The sequence below is a fragment of the Corapipo altera genome, unplaced genomic scaffold, assembly GCF_003945725.1.
Source record: "Corapipo altera isolate COAL_440 unplaced genomic scaffold, ASM394572v1 0, whole genome shotgun sequence".
In the NCBI taxonomy this organism is placed as follows: Eukaryota; Metazoa; Chordata; class Aves; order Passeriformes; family Pipridae; genus Corapipo; species Corapipo altera.
This window is the reverse complement of record NW_020884872.1, coordinates 54982957-55004913: the sequence shown is the minus strand read 5'-3', so window position 1 is coordinate 55004913 and position 21957 is coordinate 54982957. Positions and strand designations below refer to the sequence as shown.

The window sequence follows — 21957 nt, the reverse complement described above, 5'->3', positions numbered from 1 at the left end:
TGAACAGACCAAGTGACCTCAGCCGGTCCGTACGGCTGCGATGCAAACAGCACCGCACCGCACCGTGAGTAGCGCGGCCGGGGTACGGCAGGGCTCTCTCTCATCGGGGCCGGCCGCCGGCCCAGACCGGGGGCGCACACGGCCGAGACTCTCGGCGCGTCCTCCCCTCGGCGGGTGGCCGCGTCCCTCCCCAGTGCCCTCTGCCCCAGGGGCCGCCGCAGCTCGGCGGGCGGGCGTGTGAGGGCGGCGCGGCCCCGTCAGGGCAGGGCCGGGCTGGGCTGGGCAGAGCCGGGCAGCGCCTCGCCGCCAGGGGCGTGGGCTCTTCTCGCTCGGCGCCCGCCGCGCTCCGCGCCCCGCTGACAGCCGCGCCGCCATTCAGCGCTCACGCCGCCGCCGCCGCCGCCGCCGGAGGGCAGCGAGCGCCCAGGGCAGCCCCGGCGGCATCTCCTCCACGGGAAAGATCTCTCTCTGGCCCCATCCCGCAGAGCCGCGGGCAGCGGCGTGGAGGTGAGCGCGGGGCGGGCGGAGGGCGAGCCGAGCCCGGAGGTCGCGGGGCGCGGGCACGTCCCCCCGCGGCGGCGGTGACGAGGGGCTGGGGCGGTGGGAGCCCCGGGCAGACCCGGGCGCGGAGCCGGGCAGGCGGCGTGGGGAGGCGCGGAGCCCGGCGAGCAAAGGCAGGGCAGGACAGGGCAGAGCCCGTCGGTCGGTGCGAGGGGCGCGGACGGGACCGCGCCGTGACGCTCGGTTATGGGGGATTTTAAAAACAACCCCTGTGACTGCAGGTCCTGGTTTTGTCCCTGCCCGCCGCCCAGATCTTCCCTGTGTTCGCCTGTGTCCCGGAGGCACGGGCCGTCCCGCCCGGAGCCCCGGTGTTCCAGCGCTCCCGAGGTGCTGGGAGCACTGGCATTGGGAGCGACTGCACTGGTTTCTCACCTGAGTCCGTGATAAGTAGGATTAATTTTAGTGTTTTTCACTACGTTCCGTGGTTTCTACTTTGTAGCAGTCGCTAGACCAGACGAAACCGTGTGAGCAAACGCTAAAACCAAGGTAATCCGTAGGAGAAAGCTTTCCAGTTCTCTTTTTAACACGGATACTTCATGATATTTCAGACCTGCTTCTCAAACGTACTTCTCATTGTTTCAGCTGTGCAATATGTATTCCCCATACTGTGATCTTTAAAATAAACTGCACTAAAAGCGGAATTCCAGAAACAGTGAACAATATATATTTAAAAAAAAAAAAAAACAAAAACAAAACAAACTCTCTAGAGGGGGAAGGAAAGAACGGATGACTGCGTTCCTTCCCTTATGCCATAAGGTCTGATCTAATATATTTAATTCTTTGCATTCTTTATTTATTATTTCTTGGACACCTTCCCAAATCTCCTTATGCTTAGTAAGCTTATTTTCACTGTACGTTTTCGGAAGTAAATATTTTCTATATATTCTATCTACTGTAAGCCCTTTGGTTTCAAAGGACAGATGTTGCTGGCCAGCTAGCTCATGAATTGCTGAGTTATTATCAGAACGGGGCTGAGAAATCCCAGGATTTTGTGGGATATGACCCCAAATGTTAATGAAAATAAGCTTTACCAGCTAATTATTATTTTTTTTTCTGTGTACACAGGGGATCTGATGCTGTCAGTTTCAGCCTAGTGAATTTAGATGCATAATTTTAATAAAACCATTATCTGATAACAATGTAAAATTGTTGGATGTGTAAATAAGAATGAAAGATGCCTTTGAGAATGTCAGCTCTAGCCCCCTGCTGTGGCAGACATCACATAGATGTGTTTCTGGCTGAGCTCAGTATCTTCTGAGAAGTGGCATATTTTTGCTCTGACCACTCTGACTGGTCAGCAGTGATTAGATTTTGATAAAATGTAATGCATACCTGAGGTGTTCCCTCTTTAATGTCAGAGGAGAAAGATTATATGGGAAGTTCTGAAATTCCCAGCAGGTAGTAACACTTCAATAGCTGCCTAATACCATTGCAATAAGCGTATGCTGGTTGAAAATAATTAATCTCTTTCCTACCATACAGATAAAATACCTTAAATTTGAGGAAATGTTGCAGATACACATTTTTTTTTGCTGTTAGTGCTGCTTGTGAAATGTAGGGAGGATTTAGGGACTTTCAGGCTTTTCTCTCTCTAGCCTATTTTACTGTCAGCCTCTCATGCACAGCCAGAATTGTGCAGATTTTGGGTTGCAAATACAACTAAAATATGTTAACTAATGGACAGCTATTAAGGACATTGTTTTTCATCTGGGATTACCCCCTCCCCCCGCATTCTGTCAACATTTCACTTGATTTAAATTCCAGTAAATATCTTTATTTTTCTGACAGCATCACTCTGGATGGCTGGCTGGCTTCTTGGTGGGTCTGTTGGGGTGGCTGGAATAGGTGCTTGCGCTTGGGGCAGTGCTCGGGGGGGAGGCAGATTGGCTCCAAGAGGATTACTTCTCAACCTGACAGCCCCCTGCACACACACTTACTCCTTCCCCAAGCCCTTCTTCCACCTTGCTCTCACGTGTGCTCTAAGTTCTGTGCTGTGGCTGGGTCAGCCTTCACTTGGAGCTATGGGGTTTGGGGGACAAGGAGAAACCGGGGCTGTGCTCAGAGAAGAGATGAGCCAAGACAGGCCTATTACCAAAGGAGGATTGGGCTGGGGCGCGAGAGGGCTCAGCTCTTGTTGGCGTTTGCAAAGAGGAGGAGGACTGAAGGTGCTCATGGGTAGGGTGAAATATGGGATCCATCAGTGGCACTTCCCTTTGCATGAATGAGGCTCCAGAGCACAGAGCTTTTGAGTACCATGGGTTTGTGTTCTCAATAAACTCAGTGCTTGGATGGAGGATCTGATTAATTCCTGATGTCCCTTTCTTAACTTCAAGGCTCATTTGCCTCTCATCCCCCTTAGGATGTGGGAGTAGGCACTGAATGCTATACTGTTGCAGCTGGCAAAGGTAGTAACTGCTCAATCAGCAGGTGACGGCTCTCAGAAGATGTGGCAGGTTTCTGAAATATCATATCCGTACTGTGGCTTTGGATACTGCTGCAGAAAGTATTGGGAGTCATAAATCAAGTTGGCTTGGGGTTTGTTTTTGGTTTGGGCTAGTTGATTTTAAGAGCTTTTTTGTGAAACCAAAATGATCACAAAATACTATATGATTTTAATGATGTAGAGAAATAGGGGCATTATTTGAATAGATTAATATATGTGTTTCTAATAGACAGTATATGTAATCTATTTTGTTACTTATTTGCAAAAAATATTGTAAATAAAATTTTAAATTTCATGTTTGGCTCTTACACAGGTCATGACACTGTGGTGCCTGCAAGCCTCACAGTTTATGTGGATTTATTCCTGTAATACCCGTACCAGATAGTGAGGTACTGTCTTCAATGGAGAGCTATGCCACAGGAAAACTAAGTGACGTGACCAAGATCGCACAGGAAATCTGTTGCAGAGCAGGGACTCAAAGTTTTCCCGTGTCATTTGCGTTACACATAAGCCTCTTGGTCTTCATTTCCGAGGCACTTTATGGCTTATGTCCTCCTCATCTGTCATTTCAAATTCCCCTTGGAGAGGAAGTCTTCCACTTCCAATCAGTCCATTACACCATCTCTTGGAAGAAGAAAGCATCTTTTTATGTTGCTGTGCTTCTGCTGCATCTCACACAATAGAGCCTCAGTTCATACTTGTCCACGGGAGCAATAAATTAAAAAAGCCAATTATTCCAAGTCTGATAGCCTTCTCTGTTCAATCACTTTTCATCTCATTAAGTTAATGAACTTGAGCTAGAAGATCTGAATGGAGTAGAAGCCATTTGAGATGCACTGCCTGCCTCAAAAAGTAAAATTTTATGTATGAAAAGTGGAAAAATAATAGAGCAGGGGGGAAAGATGTGGAGGGTTTGGAAGAAGACCTAAAAATGAAAACAAATCTAGAAAGAAGTTGGCTTAGGGAAGACAGAGGAGAGAGGAAAATTCTGAATTGAGTGTAAGGCCTGTCCAAAACTAAGAGGAGGCAAAAGGAGGGAAAACTGAAGGAGGGGAGAGGAACAAACCTATGCAGAAAGAGAGGAGAAGGAGAGGGGCAATAATACACCAAAAATGGGTCAGCAATTCTTGCATTTAGAAGTGCTATTAGAATTGAGCTAGAAAAGGTGCAAGGACTCAGGGAGGGTTCGAGGAGACAGTTTAGTTGGAGCTTTGTTCAAAAGCAGGGCTGTATTTCAGCCGGTAGCCTAAAGTAGCTATATGTGTGCAAGGTGGGAGGGCTCCTGCTGCAATCCAGTGATGGCAGAGGTGTGCAGAGGGTGAAGTAGCCCCGGGCTAGGCTTCCAGAGGTACCTGATCTCACTAACTGAAAGTTAGTTTTGGTACTGTTTCAAATACTCCGGTTCTAGCCTGAGTGTTGCCCACACTGCATGCTGGAGTCTTTTCCCAAGCAAGTCAAGATAACACAGAGGGAAGGGTGAGAAGGAAAGAGATTTGGGTCTGACAAATGATTGGTGTTACCAAAACACCCAAGGGCTCTGGCGCTGGGCTCCATCCACAGGCTTGGTTAGAAAGAGTCTCTGTCCTGAAGAGTGTGCTCTATAAATAACAGAGTATGAAATAATGGGGTGGAAAGGAGGGGAGCAGATTAATGATGCAGTTTGCTGACATCATATGTCTGGCAGTGGCAGGAACAGAAGTCAGGTCTGGTCCCTGTGCCTCCTGCTGGTGCTCTGTCTCATGAACCATGCTGCTTTTTCCTCTGTTGGGCTGATGTGCAAATTAAGATGTAAGGCAACTACCTCCCTCAAGAGTGCTCTCCCACACAGGCTTTTTCTTTCTTCCTGAGGATTTATTCTCCCTTCCGTAGCTTCATTTCCTTCATGTAGTGTGTCGCTCATTAGACTGAGATTAGGATTATTTGAATTTCACCTGCCTGTGTGTGACTCTCTGAAAGAAGTATTTGTAAAAATCATTTGAAAAATACACAGCTTGGAAAGCTAGAAATGGAAAGGATCCATTAAATCATCCAGCACAATCATGGTTGTGGCCCACAAAGTAGTTTTTCCCCTCATTATTTCAGAGCAGTTTACAGCAGTGCCACATAACTTCTGCTATTTTCCTTGAGCAGCTGTGCTAGAGGCCAAGGCATCTATTGCAATTATTTTTTTTAACTGAAACCTGCTTTTTTTTTCCTTGAGCTACCTCGATTCTTTGTTTTCATTAACTGATTAATTACCGGGAACAATACAGGCTAGGAATGATGTCCCAGTGTGATGCTGTGCCTGCTGCCAGTAGCCTGGGACAGTTAAGGAGTGGCTGCTCCAGGAAGCAGGCTGGCTCTCCACCACCCTCTGCTAGCAACCTGCCCCTCTCTTGAGGCATAAGGTTTGTCTTCCTGTAATTTACAGCGTATGAAGTGAAATCGTGGGTGGTGACCGTATCACTGTCCCTATCTAATCCTTTCTGGAATCTTGTCAAGTTCGTGGGCCAGATGATGATTATTCCTTTCAGATATGTACAGCTATTATTGTAATGGGCTTTTACTGTTAGTCTTTTCTTAGAAATTATTCTCTCCAGCCACTTGGCACAGAGAGCAGTTCAAAAAGCTTTCAAATAACACATCTGCTGCCTTTTAGTTCAACAAGTCGAGCAATGTAATTGTAGTAATACCTCATTTGTGATTCCTAAAGGTGTACCTGATCTTTGCCGTACTTGGTTCCTACGTTTTACCTTTATTCTCTGCAGTTTTGCTCATTCCTAACTTCTGCCTGCTCCAGTGCCAGATTTCTCTCATAAAATTAGGTTGTAAACTTAATGGATCAAGACCTTTCTTACATGTTTGTGTGATGGTTAGCACAGTAAGAGTGACCTGCAAGTGCTCCTGTGAAACACAGAAGAGCAATTCTTATATTTTGAGAATGGCCTCTGAGTTGAACTTCTCTTTTTAGATTCCCTCCTACTTATGTTTTTGAAGCAAACTGTTTGGTTTTGCTGCTATCATTGTGCTTCCAACCTATTTTATTTAATTGTTATGAGACTCATAAAGACTAGTTTAAACCACATGGACATAAAACTGGGAAACTTGCCAAAAAGAACTCTATATTGGCTTAGCCAAGGCTGCAGAGAATGTAAACTTAAAAAATCATGGAGGAAAAAGTGAAAGTCAGCACCTTCTCCATCTGATCAGTCTGAATGACATGAAAAGCAGTTATAGATCTTTTATAAATCTAGTAATATCACTAAATATATTACCGGACCTGAATTACAGAGGAGTTTGAGGACCAAAAAAGTAGTTTGCTACTAAGCTTCTTTCATACCTGAAAGCAGTTATGAAACGAAGCCTGAAGTGATATGAATTGTGAAGCAGCAATAAATCTCCAATATCGATATGTGCTGAGATCAGAGTTATATTTTGTATAAAATATTTACTATTTTGCTATTGTGAGCCTTGGTCTTAGTATAAGACATGCACAGCAGCAGTTACTTCAGTGCAGTGTTGTGATCTGTCTTTGTTGTTCTGGCTCAGGAGCTGACATTTCCGGACGAAAAATTTATTGTACAGTGAACTGTAGTTGTGCTTATTCAGATCCATTGATACAGTGTTAGTAATTTTAAGTAGATGGGGAGGAAATGTTGATTAATAGTTTGGGGGTTTTTTATGCTTATTAGTGAGATGTCTTTCTTCTTGTATTTTATGAAACAAAGTCGAGACAGCTGTAATTTTTTAACTTATAGGTGTTCTTGGAAAACGTGCCTGCACTTTGGAGCTGAAGAAGGACATGAGGAGTAAAAGAACCTGGGATCTCACTGGTCAGAATGAAACAGATGTTGAAAGATTTTTCAAATCTATTGTTAGTAGTGCTCTGTGACTACGGTGAGTATTAGAGCTATCAGGGGAAAACTACACTATGCACATTCACAAGGTAGTTTTGGATTTATGTTTCCAGGTGATCTGTTGAAATCAGATGCTACAGAAGCTACCACTGATATGCACAGAAGTTAGATCTTATGCAATATTTAGGTGGAAAATGCAACTTGCATAAACTGTCCCTTTAGATCAGAGCAGCAGGAACCTTTCCTGCTGTAAATTTGCTCAGAGTATTAAACAAGATAAATGAACAGATTTCCATGGACATCAAGGGACTGGCTGTGATAGAAGCAGCAACTAGAACTCTATTCGCTTGTCAGACTTATTTTTCATAATATTTAATGAACATCATGGAAAATAGACCTGGTTTAGGTATCTGTACTAGGATGGGTGGAATTGCGCCACACAACTACCTATTTCTCTCCATTACTAGAGAAGGAACCTACTATGGTTGGCTGAGATGTAAGCATCTACAGTACAGGCAACCTGCTATGGCTGAGTGAGCCCCCCACCTGATGGACCTAAGCTGCCACTTAGAGAGCTTTTGAGAACAACAGAAGTGTTCTTTCTTCTGACCGTGTAAGAATGGAAAGGGTGATATTCATAATCATTCAGTGTTGGTCACATAAAATTAGACAGGTAGTCAGAGACAATCAGTCTCGTTTGAGTAGTCCATGCACAAATCAGCACATATTGAAAGCATCTCCTACCCATCTGCAACAGAGATGTGTAGAATGAAAAAGTACCTCCTTCTCACCTTCAGCTGCCAGGGAGGGAGGTTAGACATCGTAAGTTCAGTCAGACAACTGCAAGATGTCTACAAGCTGAGGGGCATCATATGCATAGTGTCTTATCCTTTTCATGAATGTAATAAGTAGGAAGTAGATTTGTAAAGGGAATTAATTCCTTATCGCACAGGGAATTAGAAATGTTGAAAACGGGACTCTTAATTCCTAAACAATACATATGTTTTAGAAATTTGCATTCCTAGTTTAAAAGCAGACATTGTGGCAGCTGTAGCACATTGTCAAACCATGCTAAGGATTAAGCCATGCACTGCTGAAATGTCTACAATATGGAAAAATGGGAAAAGGAGTGGTTAATCCCCACTTATGGAAAGAGCTGTAGCAGCAGGTAGTTCATGCACCAAAGAGCTGAAGATACCTTATGAAGGAGAGAAATGGACCAAAAATGTACGCAGATTGTTCTCCATATATAAGTGAGAAAAATCTGATTAATGACTGAATGCTAAGTGTGCTATTCATGCCTCTGTGCTTGCTCCATCTCTGCTCTAGAACAAGGGATCACTAGAAGATGTAAAGAACCTGTAGAAGAATTGCCATCTTTTAGATGAATTTAGTTCCAGTAGAAGTGGAGACACTTGTCTATGGCTTTTAGTACCACTTCATACTTTATTAAGACAAAGTTAACCAGCCCAGTTAGGAATACTGCACTGAGCGGGTAACACAGTGAAGGTAAGTATTAAATTCACTGAAGCCAAAAAGTGAGATGAATGATTGCAATATGCACTGTTTCTTGGTGAGCCACTCCTGTAGCCATTCACAGCTAGTTGACTCAGAGGTAAAAGCTATTATTCCTGAACTGTACAGAGTGTAGTGCAGTATGTAATTACAAGATGCAGTTAATGAGCTAAATCTCTGTTGCAAACTTTCGGTGCATCAACCTTTGCCTTATTTCCAGTTAAAGGGCAGTCCGTAATTCAGAAAATTACTTCCAAACAGTTCTGCATTATACACATCTTTAAGTATCATGTGTACATGGGTTTTAGATAACTATTTCACTCATATAGTTCTCTGTTTCAGACAAGACTATTTCCAGTATGCTCTGGAAAAATTACTGTAGTGCTAAAAAAGCCCTAACATACAACAAAATAGTATTCTCATTTCTTATCAGTTTTACTGATGTTTTTGTTCTTAGCTCTGTGCTACTGGTGGCTGACAAGCCAATAGCACAACCTAAGTTGGCTTAAGCACTCTTAAAAATAAGTAAGTATCCAAATAGCTCCCTGAAGTAATTCTTCTTGCTCTTCAGTCACAACAAGGATTTTTCTTTTGATCTTTTTAAGAGCGAGTTCTTACAAAGACTGCTCTGGCAGATTGTTGGCACCACATCCAGGCTTCTTGCAGTGGGAGACCATTGTAATGACAAAGGAAAATATACAAATGCATTGAAAGCTGCCTCTGACTGGCTGTACAAACAATTGGGACTAAGTTTTGGCACGTGACACAGTCATGGGCAAATGGTAGGCTGGAGGTCAGCTGAAGGAGCTTGTGGTGGAAGCTGGCTGCTTCCAAGAGGTGCCTTTGGGAGCATCATGAAAAAGTGCTGTGTGGGTTGTCCAAGAGTGCAAAGTTCTTGTACTGTTTACCAAACATGGGGAAACGGATGCTGTGAACTGTGGTGCACCAGCCAGAGCTCTCCGGTGCTGAGCTCCAGTAATGCTCACTTTCCTCACTTCCTAAGTGATTTACATTGGGGTTGATGGGATATGGCAGTTCCCTGCCCTCTCTCCAGTCCTCCCACCTACATACACAGTGCTGTTACTTCTTGTCTCAGCCATTCCAAATAAAAAAACAGTGCAAGAGAGTCAAGACAGTTGTAAAAGAGAGTTAGGACGCTAAAGCAGTAGGTACAAACATCAGTGATTTTCATTACTTTCACTTGAATGGTTTTTTTGTAAGTTTAAAGCTTAAAATTGAATTTTTTCATGCTGGGTTTTTGCCATGGTGTGATTTCTTTTTCCTTTATAATGTTTCAGCTAAGTTGAATCTAGCCAATTCCTTTGTAGAGAAATGCATCTCTATAATTTGTAGCGAAATTGCCCGCTCCCAGAGAAACAAAACCCCAGTGACTCACAGCCACTTCATTGGGAAGTTCTAACATAGCTGTGAGAAGTTCATCTTTGTTAGAGTGCTCACAGTGGCCTGGAGCATGCTTTCTGCTGTCCTTATTAAGAGTTGCCTAGATCTGGTACAGATATAAATCCTTGCAGATGAGTTAGTAATGAGGTTCTCTGAAGGGTCAAGTGTGCCCCAAACCTGCTGGCTCCTCTTGCCAGCCCCATACAACATGCTTCAGCCCAGGGCAACATAGTTCCCCAATACGGCTGAACACTAGAGTTGATTGTCCTGTGCTCCCTGATGTGATGCTACCAATGAGCAAGGAAGGTGGGAATGTGCTAGAGTTAATAGCGGGCCCAAGGAACAGTAGAAGGTAAAAGCTATGTGGTAAAGAGATGAGGGCAGGAGTTTGGAGAACTGTGGTAACAGTAATGGAGTTAGGCTGGTACCCAAGAGATATTGACGGTAGATGATGGTAGGAACAGGGCTGTAAAAAATGGGCAAGCACACATGGCAAAACCAGAATGTGAAGAGCAAGGAGAATGTGTTGCTGGGCAATTCATAGAGATGTTTTTTACAGGCACTTAGGGTCTATTTCTTATTCTCTGAGTGTCCCAGTTGAGATCAGGTTTGCTGGGGTGCCATGTGCTCACCACAGCTGGAATCAGTGGGATGTTGCTTGGGATGTCTGAGGGACCGTTGTATTTAAAATCAGGTCCTTGCTTTCAGAGAGCATCCACAATTAGTTAATATTTGACAGTTTTCACCTTTGTGCCTGTGCCTTGGTTCCTAACACACTAAACAAGAATAGTGACATCCTCTCGTCTTTCAGGGATTTTGGAAGAACAAACTCATTAATATTTCTAGTTCACTAATATACTATAAGAGCACAATAGAAGAGTCCATGGGGGAAATGAATAATTCTGTGTTATCAGGATGGATTTTGGAGTCAATAATACATAGGACCACCCATGGAAGAATAAATACAAAAGAGCCTTCTGCTAATGAGCACCATCCATCTGCCAAATGAAGCAACATCTTGTGGAAATGCAAATGAAAGACTGAGTTATAGTACATATATGTAAGAGTATATGCATGATTTGTATGTGTGAGGCTGTGCATGCCACCTTTATTAGGACTTTATGTATGTGGTTGGAGCTGGTTATTTTAAGGACATGTTATAGCTGATGGTAATAGGCTCTTTTTTTTCTACTGCACACTGCACCCCACCCTGATGTAAATGTCTGTAGCCAGTCAGATGAATTTCTTCCTGAATATTTTCCCTGCTGAGAAGAAAGTGAATCCAAGGTGACTAATTTAAATTGAAGCTTAGAGTGGTAGGCGTCTAATATTATGTGAGATGAGTCCTGCTACTCTTGACTGCTGAGTGCTTGCCTTGGCAGTTGCGATGTTTTTCCAGCAAAGCTTTCTTTGAGGTAATCTTAAGACATGTGTAACAGATTTAACAAGTCAAAGTATTGTTAGTTGATACTACTTATGAAAGGATTGCTTTAACTGAAATTTTACAGTTCCGTAGCACCTTCCATCCAAGACTCAGAAGCCTTTTCCCAGACAATTAAATAAAGATGTCTCACAGGGCATTCTGTATCAGGAATAGATGTATGCAGTTCCCATTTTTCAGATAACCTTTCTGTGTCTGAAATCCTTAGGTTTCAGGCAACACAGAAAAGCTAGCTGAGCTAAGAACGGAAATGGGATCTTCCCAGTTCATTGCTTCAGATATCATCACTAGTTACAGCCTGTCTCGGAATAATTTGGCAACTTGCACAAACATGGTCATGCAAGAAGTGAATTTGAAAAGACTGCGCCATTTATAATGAAATGATGTCATTTAGACATGTTGCACCACATTTGAGACAAGAAAAGTGCTGCAGTCACCATCACTATTATTTTCAGCTTTCACTCAAGTGTCTGCAATGCAAATGAGCAAAATGAAAGATTCATAAGACAGAGAAAGAGAAGAGGCTTCAAAAAACATCATGCCGTCTTTTATTTTATTTGGGGGACATTTTTCATGTTTACTAAGAAACCACTGTTCTTTTTTTGCTAAATTATAGCTAAAGTAAATGGAAAAACAGCTGGCCTCTGTGAAGTGGACTTTAAGAATCTGTAAGTGAAAGAAGTTGAGAGGTTTGACAATCTATCCTGATAAATTAAGTTTTCTGTGAATCTTTTGGGTGGTTTGTGGTTTACTTTAAAATACTCTTTTTTACCTTCTTGAACATGTTACTGCAGTGGACTTTGAGCTGCTCCAAATCACATCCCTGCACAAAGGAGAGGTGTTGAACTCTAACTGCAATAGCTAGAACTTTTTCTTTTTGCTAACTGATTCACTTGAAAAAGATTGAGAACCGCTTTTTAACATCGATTTTTAAAATATTTGTTTTCTTCCATAAGGTAGATAAACAATCAGTTGTCTACTTGGTTCTTAATACTGCTGTGAAACTGTTTTCCTTTCAGTTCTTGGCGAAGTGGAGTATCTCCTGTTGGAGCGCCCAGATCATGTAGCCTTCAGCAATGACACAGTGCCTGTGGAATATCAGTACTATAATGGTGGTAATGTGACAGCAGAGCATGCATCCATCCTTTTGCTGGATGCTAGCACCAGTGAGATAATTGCAAGAAAACAGCTTCCAGCAAATCAGTCCCAGGGGACGGTAGAATTTGAGTGTTTCCATTTCAAGAGTGCTGGTGACTTCTTGTTCAGAATGGTCTCTCCCAGTGATAACAGCAGTGCTGCGCAGTGGAGCAGAAGCAGCGTGTCCACCCTCCATGTGGAATGGCCTGTATTTCACATTGATTTGAACAGGAGTTCGGAGGTGTTTGGGAGCTCCCTTCAGGTTGGACTTTTTACAAATGAGCAGTTGTGTGCCATGAACGAGACTGTGATTTCACTGGATGTGATATTCACCAGCACCCTTTATGAATTCAGAAGAGTAAGCTCTGATGAGACTCTGGGCATTAGAACTAGCAAAGGAATCCCACTCTCTAGGTCCCAGTGGGTAGAGTTTGACTGCCCACCTGTTGGTCAAGAAATATACCTCACCGTGTTACTCACATCGTTAGAAACACATTCCGTCATTGCCTCCATAGGACCTGTAGATCTTCTCCACAAATTTGGATGCAGACTGGTTGTGGCAGCAGAAGCCACATGCAAAACTTTGGTTCAGGTCTTCGTAATCTCTCCACCGTGCACTTCTATCAGTGGAAAAATTGTCGTCTATAAAGAGGCTCTCAAGCATCCAAGTCAAAGAACAACTTGGCTGTATGAAAACACCCTTCACCCAGGAGACAACAGGACAGAATTTAACTGCACTTTGTTTGATGTGGGGAAGAACAAATACTGCTTTGACCTGTTTAATTTCTCAAACCGAAGCTATTTCCCAACAAGAGTTAAGGAGTGTATAATGATCCAAAGGAATACGGGTTTGTACTGATGTTTTTCCTCTTTTAGCTAAAATCAGCACTCTTCCCAGCCAACGTGGGTAATGATAAATAAGTTTGATTGTGGTGTCCCTTACTGAATAGCTACTTTTTGGATCTCCTACACCAGTCAAAATAGTTGTAATGTCATATGCAGGTGGCAACATGATAGACTGTTATGTAGAGGTATACACAAGGATATCTGGTGATAAGTGCCACTGTGGTAGCTTAAAGCTGCACTAAGTTAACACTAAGTACCAACCAAAACCATTTAGGGCATTTTGAATGTTTTATATATCTAGTCTGGCTGAAAATGAAGCTTGTTCCTCTCAGTGACTAAAGAAGCTACTGCTGTAGATCTGGCCTGTTGAAGACTGTAAAGGTAGGATTAGTCTTACCTACATTTAAGTGTCTAAAAGCCAAGGGTCCAACACTAGGTAGTTGTCTAGATTTTTAGTCGAGGCATCTCACAAGAGTAATTCATGGGTATAGAAAATACATGGGATGAATCCTCACTTGGGTGTCTTTTTCTCTAGCCCATTTACTGTGAAAGTTTAGAGCCCTACCTGTTAGATGCACAAATTTTGGTGAGATGAATCAGGATTTGGCTACAGGAAAAGACAGTCATGTCACTTGGACAGCTTGCAGGTTTTTCAAGCAGCCTTTCAAGACATGTCTACTGCTTAGAACAGACCAGGGTGCATTTTCTGACCCATGAGGCCACCTGGTAGATCATGGGTCACATTCATATAGCTAAAATTTTCCTTAGAGGAAAGATTAGAATCATACAAGCTGCCAGCTGGGGATAGTCTGTGGTCCATATAGTCCTCTGGACCATGGTCAAACATGGCAGAATGCTCGCTGGCAGAAGCCAAAACTGTGCCCAAGAGTATGAATGATCATGGTCAGAACTGATCACAGTTAAGTACACAGACAGAGCTTGAGCCCATTCCTCAGACCTGTTTAAAACCTTTCTATCCATTCTATTTTTTTATCTTATGCAGCTGTAGCATCAGAGGTGGGAGTCCATGGTTTGACAGAGTCTATGAATTATAGTTGCATGGCAGAGGAAGCAGATGAGCTAAATATCCTTCTCATCACTCATTTGTGAAAGCAACCAGAGTGAGGGGTGGGCTGTATGTGCACGAGGTAATTGGGATTGGGTTGGGTTAGGTTGTCATGCCTGCACCATGGAATGTAAAAGTAAATGTTCCCATTTGGAGCAGGCTTGTGTCTATAGGTAACAAATCAGTCTTTCCCATCTGTACACTTCAAAGAGTGGGTTGAAAGGTTTGAGGTGTGCACCGTTTTCCTCACCTCCCCAACCTGGTCTCCCTGAAAAGGAAGTGCAGGAACTCTAGCCAAAAAATGGTCATTGCACTTCATGGGCAGGTATCTGAGAGGCATCATGAAGAGACCAAGAGTGTAGGACATGCTCCAGAGCACACAGTGCAGACACAGCCTACCTTAATTAGTTTCATAGCGTCATGTGGTCTTACTTGGTACTCTTTCACAAATTCTAAAGCTGTTAGCTATTTAATTAACACTCTGTACTAAAAACAACCTCTACTTTCAACACATGCCAAACTCAGTACCTAGTTCCCTTCATCTTAACTTCCCATCTGCATTCTCTGTTGGCACTCTCCCTCTTCCTTTGGCATAGAAAAGTCTATCTAAAAATAAAAGCATATTATTTTCTTAATGGAGATAATTCTCAAGGAAAAAGGAAGAGAGAATTATAATTTTTCCTCTGTGCTTGGGTGGTATGTTACACTGATATGATCTACATAATTGCCCTGACAGATAAATACCTAGCATATGACATAGATATGTTTCTGTGCCCAATATTTAATTGTTTTAATTGATGAGATCCGCATTAAGCAATGGCTTCCTGCAATCTGCTCTGTTTCCTTGGGTTCCCCAATAGCATCATCCTTACAACTACAGTCGAAAGAATCAGGCTATGCCTGTGAAGAGCAGAGTTAAGTCAATAGCTGCCACGATAAGAATATCAACTCTATAAAGCCGATGAAAGCAAAAGCACACCATGTAGTCGTAAATAAAATGTCAACCTGAAATTAATTAGACTGCAGCACATCTGACTTCTTGTCTGTATCTCTGAGACTTCAAAGCCTGCAGGCGGCATTTGTAAAGAGTGGGGTGTTCTGGGAGGGGCACATCAGCCTGAAGCCACGACAGACAGAGTGAGCCTGTGCTGCCTGTGCTGGCTATCTGCCTCCTGGATCCTTTGGAAAGTGCACTCCTGAGCCCTCTCACTCTGCTGCAGGGCACTGTGCAGAGGCCTCCATAGACCCAGACCCCTTAGTAAACCATGCAACTGCTACACAACAGACACCTCGCCTCAAGTCTCTTATTCTCTGCTTTGGACCTCTTGAACTCAGTTTAAGGCAAGGAGAAGCCCTAGTCTGGGCTTCTGTGCAGCACGGGCCCTCATTTTTGTTCAGTTACCCTGGTGTTGAGTCCCAAGAGTTATCCAGTTTTTTATTGAAGGCACCACAAGACAGAGACTTTTATGGTAATTTTTCTCAATCTTGTGCTCTGATTTATTTATTCTTTAAAAAGGGAAACTCTGTGTTTCATAACTGAAGCTCATCTAGCTTCATCCTCTGGTGACTGGTTTTTACTCTGTCGCTTTCTGATAGCTGTTTCCCATCCACTGTCTTCCCTTCATGAAGACGTTTGCACATCCAGGTCATCTCAGTCCTTCCAGATTATCTCAGTGTACTGATATAAACTGAAAAGATTAAGTCTTTAATTGGAAGACATTTCTTCAGGATTTGATTAATTTATTGATTCTCTTTGACTCCCTTTCTGTTATTTTAAATACTCACTTTTATTTGATGTCCAGGGTACTAGCTTTGGGTGCTGCGTTCATCTGTCCCTCCTCACTGATGCTGCTTGAGCAGTAGCACTCCCCCTACCCCTACCTCTGCTTTCATTCCACCAATTGCATTAGGTAAATTTACCATAACTTTCACCCTCTAAACTCCTCTTGCACTGTTTTTGTGTGTAGTCCACCATCCTGCAGGTGCAGTTTGCATTCCTTCTTCCTACATTTTTCATTCTGCTGATTTATGATCTATTTTGTTTGAATTATCCTAACTTAGCCTATGGTGCCCCATACAACTGCACTATCTACTTGTGTCATTACAGGAGTGACATATTTTCTCAGTAATGGTTTTATATTTATTTTCATGTCAACTAGGGAACCATTGGACCTTATACTAATCCCTTTGGAATCTCTCCAAATGCATTCTCACTCGGTGATGGTTTTCTGTTGACAGTTGCATATCCAATCTGTCACTCAGCCAGTTCTTACTTCATTTTAGCATATGCTCTATTGTTTTGAAGAAGAGATATTGTTTTGTAAAATATCGAAGTTCCTAAATTATTAAAATTATCTCCATCCAAAACACAGAGGATGAGATAAAAGAAGATATTTTGCCACGTCTATTTTCCATATATCAGACATCAGTTATATTCCTGATCCTTTGTCAGTCCTGCTCTTTACTCCTCATCCCAGCCAGGTTTAGTACAGCCTTTTGGAACAGGAGTCTGGCTTGTGCTTGAAGCAGGAAGGAGAAAGCTCCCAGTGACCCTGATCAGGCCAGGGCAGCAGGTCTTCCAGCCCAGGCCATCAGCCTCAGAACGAATGTCACCAGAAACCCTGTGCTATCTAAGTCTGTGAATATATCTATTAAAGATGGGGAATACATCCATTAAACATGAGCCAGCACTTGTGCAGCTTTCTGTAGACTCTAAATGGAGAATCTGTGAAAAAATTAACAATGAGATGTGAGTCAGTTCATCTCAGTGGGCTCTTCACTGTTTGACACAGGTGACTTAGAGTCATGCAGCTGTTTTTTTCCTAGTGTTTGACCCAATTATTTGGATGTCTGAGGTAGGAAACTCTGTTAGACCATCTTACCCAGCACCAGATGAATTGCAGGCTCATTCTTTTCAATGCTTTATCCTGTGCTTTGGTCATCTGGGTTTTAAGTGTCCCCAGCAGTGAGACTTCTGGACTCCTTAGAAGGATGTTCTATGTCCTAGCCTGTATCCTACTTGAAACATTTGTGATGAGAGGGATAAAATTATTCAGTAACGCTAAAGCATAGAAAAAGGCATATTTCCTTCAAATTTTTGCTGTTAATTAACTTTCTTTTCCAGTTCTTAGTTACACTCTGGAGACCAATTTCAACTTTAGTGTGACTCCCAGTGAAGTCTCTTGCACTTGCCTACAGCAGAGATGAATTTTGTTCATCTGACTTTTGCTAGCTGTCGGAGAAACTGTCAGTATGTCAACAGGGCATAAGAAATGCAACTGTTGCCAGAAAAGGGAAAGAGGAAGTCAGGGGAAGACCTTCTGAAGGGAAAAGTGGTTTGTAAGGGAGGAGAGGAGTAAGTGGGATATCTAGGGGTTAGATAGGAGCATAGAACTTCCATGAAATTTTTGTTCCCTGAATAAAACTGTATGAATCAGACCTGCTTGTCTGGGAAGCAATTAGCTCTACAGCCTAAATCTGCACCTGGCTTGCATTTATTTAGAAACAGGCAAATGCAGGGGATCTGGGAATGGGCTGGTTTGTACCCCATCCACTTCTGTGTCAGTTAATGCTTCATCTCTACACATTAGGAATAAATCAGGTGTTAGAGAGTCACTGAGCTCTTAGCTTCTGGAAAAAATAATTTTTAGGCTGTGCCTCTACAATTCTTAAACATGCCTATTTGTGGGGAAAAGACTGTAGTTTTCCCAGGTGGAGTCTAGGTTTTCTTCCTTTAAAGAGATCTTTGTCCTTTCATTGTCCAAATTAGTAACTCGTTGGAACATGCTGCTGTTTCAGTGTACCCAGGATTCATCTCCATGGAAGGCTGAGAAAGGTGTTTTCCAAGATCTTGTCCAAACACCCATACAATGCATGTAAACTGTTCTCAGCTTCCAAAAATAGTTTGCAATTCCCCAGGTTAGCGTAGATGTTTACGTGAACTTGTAAATAATCAGTGATTTTGTCCTGTATCACTGGCCTTGTTGAAGTGCGTAGGGCTACCACGTGCATCAGGCTGGAGGGATGATGCTGAGTGTCCCTTGCTGACTATGCTGATGGATAGCACTGCATGCACAAAGTCTTATGAGCACAGAAATTTGAGGAGAGATGTTTATGCAGAGCAACAATTAACACAGTTAATTGCATGTATCTTTTATGTTGGCAGACCTGCCAACTGTCAGCTGTTTCAAACTAACTTATCAGTCTTCATGTTGATAATTGATTCCTCAATTGTATGTGAAAAAAGTTCACGGTTATTAGAGCTTGTTTGCAGTGCATACCTTCTGGTTTTCCCCCTGGCACTTTCAATCTGTTTGTCTTAAATGGAGGTTAATCATTTGTTTCCTTGGGGGAGAATAAACTATGCTTCATTTTCTTTTACATTCTGGTAATTGCAGGAGGTTGCAGAGCAAGTTGCAGAAGTTTAAATCTCCCATCTTTCATTGCAGCTGGAGCATTTCTTGCTCTCCTATTGCTTAAGGCACATTTCTTAGCCCCAAAGCTATGGATGCCAAGTGTTTTTGCTAAGGAACTCTGTGCCTTTAGCCGAAGCCCAAGTCAGTGAAAAGTGCCTGGGAGCAATGGGCACATCTTAGGTTTGACGTCAATGTGAAAAAATTACTCCTGCTAAGTGTTCTTGTATGTTGAAACCCACAGGCATCAATGTGGAGACTGCCGAGCACCCTCCACTATCACCAGTGTTAGCACTGGAGGCTACCAGAATCTTTCTGAGTCTGGCTCTATATCTGACTCTAATTAACAGACGTTTAAGCAAGCAGGGAATGTGGAAAGAGGGAAATGAGTTAGCTCACACACTGGAAATTTTGGCAGGAATTCACCAAGCTGCTCACACAAAGTAGTCTACAAGGATGTAGGTCCTTCTCCAGCTAGCCCCTCTGCCAGTGGTGAGGGACACTGCGGGAGTCCTTCATGCTGATATGAAGAAAAGGGTTGTGAGATCCCCAAATAACGTGATACCATGAAGTCCTTTTTTGAGGAGGGATCAATGAGCCCTTGACTGACTACTAATTATCAACATTTTTTCTTGCTACCCTCACTAATAGTTTTGCTTGCTAATTGATGTGATTTTGCAAACTGTCCAGAGCCTGTACCTTTGTGGAGCTCCTTACCCCAACAAACTTCCTCTGTTCCCTCCTCCTTGACATCCTCTGATTCCTTTTTCTCCTGACACCACCAACCATCTTGCTTCGTTTTGCACTTTACAAGGAACTGGCATGGCTGCAAACTGGAGGAGGAGTGTGAAAGCTCAGCCTGCCTTTGGGCTCCTCTCCCCTGCTGTAGCAGCTCCCCAGCTCCAGAGACAGAAGGGTTAAAGCAGAGAGGTGCATGAAGAGCACAAGTGAAATATAGCAAGGGATCACGGATAACGCAGTAGGGTAGTGGAGTCAGTGGCAAACAGCTGGGAAGGTCGTTTGGTGTTGTGTGGGCTTAAAACCACAGCACCACCGGAGTATCTCACCATGCCCGTCTCCACTGTGGATTAGGTGAGGCAAATGCACTGGAACGTGCATGGACACAAATGTTCTTGAGTATGTGCCCACACCTGCTTTGCAGCCTTGGCTGACAGCACAAGTGTAAGCTCAACACATCAGTGCCCTGTCCTGCAGTGCAGGTGAGTACCTGCACACGGGAGAGCAGCCCTGCTGCTGCTGTCAGGCTGCTTGCGTTAACATTACTCATACTGGCATGCTCACAAAAATTTGTAGGACAGGGCCCAAAGCAGTTAAAATTTCATGTTTATTGAAACACAGCTGTATTTATTTTTGTTAGAGATACTTAAAAATAATAACACACTATGAACTGTGCAGCGACCAATATAACATGAAATCATAAAGCCATTTTCAGTCATGCAACACTGGCTAGTCCTTTAGCATCGTAACTTGGTCAAGGGCTCAGGGGCATGTTAGCAGCAGTACTAAAATTAAAAATCATAGCCTGTGTTGGCAGTAGCAGCACCATAAATTATTTAAAACCTGATCTACTTTTAAAAAAATGTTATTCAGATATTTTTCTACTTAATCTGTGAGCAGTGAAATGGACTTAAGTAGTCTATTGGTTTTTTTTTCCTGCCAGATTTCAAAACTAGACCACCAAGTCAACTGAGCCATAGCAGGGTCCCCTGGGGTTTTGTTCTTTAAGATTGTACCTGAACTCGTGCATTAGTTTGGAATTTAAAGTTGTGATGCTGCTTCAGTGTCACAGCTGTCAGAAATGGGTAGGAATGGTCCCTCCTTTCTCTCTCTGGTTTCTTACTGCTATAAGGTTTGAGTGTTGAACATTGAATGAGGATGTAGTCTTAAGAAAAAGAGGGATTTTATTACGCATTAAAAATGATAATGTTCAAGGTAATATTCGAACCTGAATCTGCCTCCACTAGAAATAAATATGTGCACATGCAAAATCTCATCTTGAGTTAATTGTGTAACCATAAACAATAAACCAAAGAGACCTGCAAACTGTCAAATAAATGATTCAATAACATGTTCATGTGCTGAGAAGATAATAAAGAGAAAAAGCAATGTTGCCATTTCATTAGGCCTTGTAGTCTTATCCTCCTGTCACAGTCATATAAATCAGCAGTAACTATACTTAGGTCAATGAAGTTATCCTGCTGTAAATGCACTGTTTGTCAGGCAGGAATTGGATTAATATATAAATTACCAGCCCACTCCAAAGGTCTGTGGGTGGATTCATTTCCTTTTGCTATTGTTCCAGGCAGAACTTGCTTGCCAGTTGACTGACCACTGTGTTGCAGGCTGGGGCTTGGGGTGAAAAAAGGAAAACAACAAGTGGAAGCTTTGGCCTAGACTCTGATGGGAACAGGAGCAGGTTCTGGATGCTGTGTGCTCTTTTGGACTTGCTGTTTGCATTTTTTAGTTAGTTATTGCTGTTTTTCTTTAAAAAGAAGACAAATGGCTGTGTCTTTAAAGGTAAGGATGCAGAAACACTCCTCATTGCTGTGAGCTTTTTTATTTGTAGAAGCATGGAGCCCATGGCAGCCCTGGAGCCCTTGCAGTGTCACCTGTGGGGATGGCATCCGGGAGCGCTTCCGAGAGTGCCTCACCTCCTCGCCAGCAAACCCAGGCTGCGCTGGATCACCGAGGGAGGCTTCCCTGTGTTCGCTGGAGGAGTGTGCATGTACGTACCTCTGCTGTCCTCTTCCCCCTGGTCGCGTGACTGCCCTGGCAAAAGCAAAGGGCCTGTTGTTAGAAGGGCTGTGTCAAACAGAAACATCTGCTCTCTTCTTCAGTCATATTGTTTCAGGGGGCTGTCACATTCCTGTGCTTGATGGAGTAGAGTGGAAGCCTCCATGCGTCTGTGGGATAGCTGGAGATAATGCTCCAAGGCGTAAGATTTCTGAATGCTGTGGGTGCCATGGAAGCAGTTTAAAATCTCCGTCGTGGCCAGAGAGCAAAGAAGCACTGAAAGAGAGATCTTGGGACTAGCAGAACATGTTCAGTAGTGAAAGGCACTCCAAGCAATGGGAATCTATTAAAAAGTCTGTTAAAAAGAGTACTGGTTCTAGTGGTGACCTGTGGTGTGAGATTCCCATTCTGGGAGTTTTTTGAGGTGGCAGTGCCGGGACTGCCTGTGCACGAGCCTGTCACTGCTGTTGGTCCATGATATTGCATGCTGGCCACTGCTGGCAAGTTGGTGAAGTTACAAGAGATCTGAGCCTCCTGTAAGACGA

At 43.2% G+C, this 21957-nt stretch overlaps 1 protein-coding gene across 3 annotated transcripts in view; it reads left to right on the top strand.

Moving 5' to 3' along the window:
• The first annotated feature begins 357 nt into the window (after window positions 1-357).
• THSD1 (thrombospondin type 1 domain containing 1) overlaps window positions 358-21957 on the top strand; it is a 27729-nt gene continuing 6129 nt past the window's right edge. Inside the window, exons 1-4 of one of the 3 annotated variants that reach the window (XM_027647809.1) lie at window positions 358-507; window positions 6742-6880; window positions 12217-13182; window positions 21246-21404. In XM_027647809.1, the coding sequence (XP_027503610.1) occupies window positions 6823-6880; window positions 12217-13182; window positions 21246-21404 (1183 nt within the window). In that variant the 5' untranslated portion in view covers window positions 358-507; window positions 6742-6822. Of the gene's footprint in view, window positions 508-6741; window positions 6881-11813; window positions 11866-12216; window positions 13183-21245; window positions 21405-21957 lie in introns of those variants that run through there. The other 2 variants (XM_027647819.1, XM_027647827.1) reach the window with 2 other exon arrangements.